The 5,953-nt window shown below is 40.9% G+C and overlaps 1 protein-coding gene and 1 long non-coding RNA gene across 2 annotated transcripts in view; one reads left to right on the top strand and one right to left on the bottom strand.

Moving 5' to 3' along the window:
* pycr1b (pyrroline-5-carboxylate reductase 1b) overlaps nucleotides 1-5,953 on the top strand; it is a 33,922-nt gene that overhangs the window by 5,891 nt on the left and 22,078 nt on the right. The window contains exons 4-6 of the mRNA XM_016249662.1: nucleotides 1,308-1,487; nucleotides 4,259-4,480; nucleotides 5,128-5,220. Coding sequence (XP_016105148.1) covers nucleotides 1,308-1,487; nucleotides 4,259-4,480; nucleotides 5,128-5,220 — 495 coding nt within the window. The remainder of the gene's footprint in view (nucleotides 1-1,307; nucleotides 1,488-4,258; nucleotides 4,481-5,127; nucleotides 5,221-5,953) is intronic.
* LOC107564559 (uncharacterized) overlaps nucleotides 1-5,953 on the bottom strand; it is a 31,538-nt gene that overhangs the window by 6,012 nt on the left and 19,573 nt on the right. The gene's annotated exons all lie outside the window — the stretch shown is intronic.

The following is a 5,953-nucleotide window of genomic DNA, read 5'->3' as shown; positions in this document are numbered from 1 at the left end:
GGGTGGGAGTGTGAGTGTGAGACTGTGAGTGTGAGACTGTGAGTGAGAGTGTGAGACTGTGAGTGAGAGTGTGAGACTGAGTGTGAGACTGAGTGTGAGACTGAGTGTGAGTGTGAGTGCGAGTGCGAGTGCGAGAGAGAGTGCGAGAGTGCGAGTGCGAGAGTGCGAGTGCGAGAGAGAGAGTGCGAGAGTGCGAGTGCGAGAGAGAGAGTGCGAGTGCGAGAGCGAGCGAGTGTGAGAGAGCGAGCGAGAGAGAGAGAGAGAGCGAGCGAGAGAGAGAGAGAGCGAGCGAGTGAGTGAGAGAGAGTGTGTGTGTGTGTGACTGTGAGAGAGAGAGTGCGAGTGAGTGTGAGAGAGTGTGTGTGTGACTGTGAGAGTGTGACTGTGAGTGAGAGTGAGTGTGAGTGTGTGTGTGTGTGAGTGTGTGAGTGAGTGTGTGTGTGTTGAGCCGTCTGCTGTTTATAGCACAGACCCTTTTTCTGTCAGTAAACATTGCGAGGTTTTTCTGTGGAGGAAGAAAGATTCCCAACCGCTTCACTAATTCTAGCTATGAAGTTTGTTAGCTTGTTTTTTTAACAATGACTGGAGAAAATCCAATTTGACCTGCACATGTAAGGTCACTCTCTGTCCGGGACCACGATTGTTATTTGAAAAGATTAACTTTATAACGGACGAAACCAGATTGGCCGACCAACACGCTCACGATCTGACAGGATTAGCTCGAGTGTCGAGTAAAGAGAAACTCACCCGTGTCTGTCTATCATGAAGATTTCAGTTTCAGCACGCGACTATTTTACAGCTACATGAGTGAACTGGGCCAAAATACAAAACAAGTTAAACATTTAATGTGATGGATATATTATTTGAAGATGAATGTATCATGTAACCAGTGTTGGGTGTGACTAGTTACTAAGTAATTGGTTACTGTAATTTAATTACTTTTCCCTTGAAAAAGTAAAGTAAGGGATTACTCTTATTTTATCTGTAATTTAATTACAGTTACTTCTTATGTAATTGAACTTAATGCTGTGTATAGACTGTAGAACAATACAATAGTGGATTTACCATTAAAATGTAAAGTCTAACCTTAAAATGCATGCTTTTTATGTACCCTTCTCACTTTAAATATATTTTAAGTTAGGTTTCTCATATTTTAAGCTCCTTATTTGGCCGAATCTGTGCTGGTTTGAATCGGCCGCCTCCAGTTTTCTCTTTGTTTTGCCTCCAGCTAGCGCTGTGACGTAATTGTGATGTTGGCCCAAGAAGGGTCTGTAACAAGTTCCTTCTCTTCCTCGATGCTTTCTCAGAAAATGGGCATCAGTTTCACTACGAGCAACAAAGAAGCGGCACACAAGAGCGACGTTCTGTTCCTGGCCGTCAAACCGCACATCATCCCGTTCGTTCTGGATGAAATCGGTCCAGATATCGAGGACCGTCATCTGATCGTCTCCTGCGCCGCTGGAGTCACTATCAGCTCCATTGAGAAGGTGAGAAACACGATTGCTTTACTAATGCACTGAGTGCTGTTGATGACGCTATTAACAACTCGTTTAGTTCTCTACACACCTGTGGGTTTAAAGGAATAGTTCATGCAAAAATAAACATTAGTTACTGCATCAGTGTCTCAGCAATGGATGCTCTGCAGTGAATGGGTGCCGTCAGAATGAGAGTCCAAACAGCTGATAAAAACATCACAATAATCCACAGCACTCCAGTCCATCAGTTAACATCTAGAGAAGACAAAAGCTGAAGTTTTTAACTATGAGTCCATAATCCATAATAACGCTTCCTCCAGAGAAAAAGTGCATCTGCTGTTGTCTCTCACATCAACATCCAGCCACATATTAGTTTAGAGCTGTTTAAACGCTGCTTGATCTGTGCAGATTTCTCTCCTGATTCACACCAGAACACTGACTCACTGGAGGAAGAGTTATTATGGATTATAGACTCATATAAAAATTTCTTAATGCTGGATGTGTTTCAGCTTTTGTCTTCTCCAGATGTTAACTGATGGACTGGAGTGCTGTGGATTATTGTGATGTTTTTATCAGCTTTTGGGACTCTCATTCTGACGGCACCCATTCACTGCAGAGCATCCATTGCTGAGACACTGATGCAGTGCTACATTTCTTGTAACCTCGCATAACACGCATTCCATCTCATTAATTATGCTGAAGCTCGTCTCTCCCTCAGGTTATGCATTTTTCTCTTTTATCAAACACATCAGCGTTTTTTCCTCTGTATTGTTGGACGAAGCTATGAATCCCGAAGGAAACTATTATATGCTGTGATTTTCTATCAGTCGGTGTGTATTGACCGCTGCTCGTTCAGCTTCTGTTCTCTGCACTCTCTGTTTTGATCGTCTCTCTTATTTTCTCCGTCTGACTAAATGCAGTTTCTTCATCACCATGATTGTTTTGCATGGAGTTCTGAAGCTCAACAGCAGGGTTCTGGAAGTAGAAATCACATTTGTTTGTTTCCATAGAGGTTTTTAACTGTAAAGAAGGAAACTATCAAGACCGGCATGTCATGAGCTCTGAGGTTGTAAAGTATTGTTCTGTTTGTTTGCATTTTTATATTTTTTTTATATTTACTTTTTAATAGTTTATTTTTGTATTTCATGTTTTCACTTTAAAATTAGTTAAAATTATAGTTACTAATAAATTTTAAATTAAATACTTCCCTTTTTTCTAACTTTTTTTTTTTAAGGTTATTTTTGTACCTAAACTCAGTTTATTTCAGCTAGTTGTGAAGGCAGCATTTCTCATGCAGTGTTTTAAGATCATTGAGATGCTATTTTAGTTTTGATTAATATTCTGAATTGTTTTTTTTTTTATATGTTTTCGGCTTTCATAACTTAAAGGGTTAATTCACCCAGAAATGAAAATTAGGCTGCGTTAAACTCACCCCCGAGGCATCCTAGGTGTATATGACTTTCTTCTTTCAGACGAATCCAGTCAGAGTTATATAAAAAATTGTCTTTGATCTTTCAAGCTGTTTAATGGCACTCAGCGGGTGTTGCATGCATCAGTCCAAAAGCAGTTAAATAAAAAGCGCCCATCCATAATAAAAAGTGTCTCACACGGCTCCGGGGGGTGAACAAAGGCCTCCTGTAGCGAATCCATGCGTTTTTGTAAGAAAAATATCCATATTCAAAACGTAATAATCACTTTAATGTAGCTTGCGCCAGCAGTTGTACACAGAAGCAGCTCCGGGAGCATGACGTATGAGGTCAGCGCTGCGCATGCGCCGCTCAGAAGTGATGAACGCGGAAACGCAGCGGAGAGATCAAAACAAAACAACGGTCACTAATTAGAAGCACAAAATGAGGATTTGTAAAGAAGAATGTCGGAGGATTTGGATATAAGCCAAGAGGAGACTGGTTTTCCTTTGCTAAAGTAAGGAAACTTTGCTTCTTTTGCTCCTGTGGGGACATAATTACTGATTATAATGACTTATACTGTCTTTTTACACGTTGCGTTGCATCGCGCCGCGTAAACCTAAAACCATGTCTGCATTTGTGATCGGAGAAATGACAAACAACAAGCGCTACTCTACACTGCCTAAAACTCACGTTTGAATCATCAGTGGCAAATTCTTTAAATTCAGACTCTGAGTCAGAACAGCCGGCATTGTAGTCTACTCTCCCAGGATCAGGAAACAGTCCTCCATAAAGTGTGCTGCACACATCTGAATATTTGGGTTGAAGTGTTCTGGAACAGTGTTGTAAATACAACTTAACCACTGATTTCTAGTCGTGTCCTCTTTTGGAAGAACAAACAAAGTAGCTTCGCTTTCACAACGAAACACACAGCGTCTTCACGACATGACGGCGGCGGCAACAATACTACAGCGAGAATAAAAGTTACACCTTCTTTCTTTACGTGAACATTTGGGCAGTGTAATGCAAATCTTCCCACATAGTGATGTAGACGTGGGGGCGTGTTAGAACGAGCCGTTTTAGGTAGATGTGGCTGACTCTGAACTTTTATAAAGAATATCTCTTTGGATTTGAGACTTTAGTCTTTGCAACTTTACAGATCTTCTTTATGCACCAAGAGCTTGTTACACCTAGGATGCCTCGGGGGTGAGTAAAACACAACCTAATTTTCATTTTTGGGTGAACTAACCCTTTAAGTGAACATTTTAGTAATTTTGTTGTTTTTTGTCATTTGTATTAATCCATAGTTTTTTTTGTTTTTAAATAGTCATGAATGCAGATGAATAATCACACGTCTGTGTGTGTGTGTGTGTGCAGAAGCTGCTCCAGTACCGAGCGGCTCCTAAAGTGATGCGCTGCATGACGAACACGCCGGTGGTGGTGCGCGAGGGAGCGACGGTTTACGCCACAGGAACTCATGCCGAGGTGGAGGACGGGAAGCTCCTGGAGCAGCTGATGGCCAGCGTGGGCTTCTGCACCGAAGTGGAGGAGGATCTGATCGACGCCGTGACGGGCCTCAGCGGCAGCGGACCTGCTTACGTGAGCGTTTATCCCAGAAACCACTGCAACTACATACTGCACTGATTTGAATGTAGATCAACTACAGCTCAAAAGAGTGGAATAAATCAAATGTTTAGAAGGAAGTCTCTTCTGCTCACCAAGGCTGCATTTATTTGATCAAAAATTTAAAAAATTGTGAAATATTAGTAATGCACAACTGTGTTCAACATTGATAATAATCAGAAATGTTTCTCGAGCAGCAGATCAGCATATTATACTGATTTCTGAAGATCATGTGACACTGAAGACTGGAGGAATGATGCTGAAAATACAGCTGCACATCACAGAAATACATTACAGTTTAACACATATTCACATAGAAAACAGCTGTTTTACATTACAATAATATTTCACTATTTTTAACATATTTTTGATCAAATAAATGCGGCCTTGGTGAGCAGAAGAGACATAAACATGACATCTTAATTCCAAAGTTTTGACTGGTAGTTTAACATTTAATGGATGTATTTTAAAAATATTATTAATCCTAATCAGTATTCATCTTAAATGTCTGTTAAAAAGTTTTTTTTCCAATATGAAAGTAGCCCTGCTCCAGACATGGTGTTTAAAATAAACCAACAATAACTGTGTGTCTAGAGATGATGTAAAGCACATGTGTTTGTCAGGCGTTCACGGCTCTTGATGCTCTGGCTGACGGCGGGGTGAAGATGGGGTTGCCACGGCGACTGGCGGTCAGGCTGGGAGCTCAAGCTTTATTGGTACTTCACGTCACATGACTCCGGCTCTCATGCAGTGCATGATGCAAACATTACACACATTCTTAAACTTCTTATTGTAACATAAAAGGTGTTTAAAGTAGTGTTTTGGGTCATTCTGCTTCGGCACAGTATCTCAAACGAACTCGAACCGAAAGCACAATATGCTTCATCTCTTCATCAAGTCTGTTTCAAAGTGAAGCACACACTTGGTTCAGACGATCGGCTCGTGATCCGGTGTTTTCTGCGTCTCAGAGCGACTCGTTCACACTGAATGAATGCGGTCCACTCCTTTATTTCACCTGCTGTGAGTTTAGCGCGCGTTTGGGAACGCAGCAGACACCAGTTATGCTTTATTTTCACGGCAGATGATGACAGCGTTTCTCTAGATTTGTAGCGAGACGTGTTTTTGTAATCCTGTTTTCACTGAAGCTGGAGTTTCCTTCTAAATAAAAGCTTAAAGTGCAGCATGAATCGCTGACAGCTAGCGGTTTAAACGCAGGCCAGATTCACAAGATCTCTCTCAAGTGTAGAAAGTAGGAAAGAAGTATTGTTATTTCTCTACTGTAGTGTAAAGCTCAAATAATATACCTATGAGACATTCATTTGCATTTATTTTACAGTGCAATTGTTTCACAATATATGGCTATTACTGTTATTATAATAATTAGTTTATCTTCCTAAAACAGCAGTGTGAGTGTAATTTAGACTGAGACAGTAGATCACAAATAAAAAG

Source organism: Sinocyclocheilus grahami, unplaced genomic scaffold, assembly GCF_001515645.1.
Source record: "Sinocyclocheilus grahami isolate Dianchi unplaced genomic scaffold, SAMN03320097.WGS_v1.1 scaffold947.1, whole genome shotgun sequence".
NCBI classification, from domain to species: domain Eukaryota; kingdom Metazoa; phylum Chordata; class Actinopteri; order Cypriniformes; family Cyprinidae; genus Sinocyclocheilus; species Sinocyclocheilus grahami.
The sequence above is the reverse complement of the archived record's forward strand: the minus strand, read 5'-3'. Positions and strand labels throughout refer to the sequence as shown.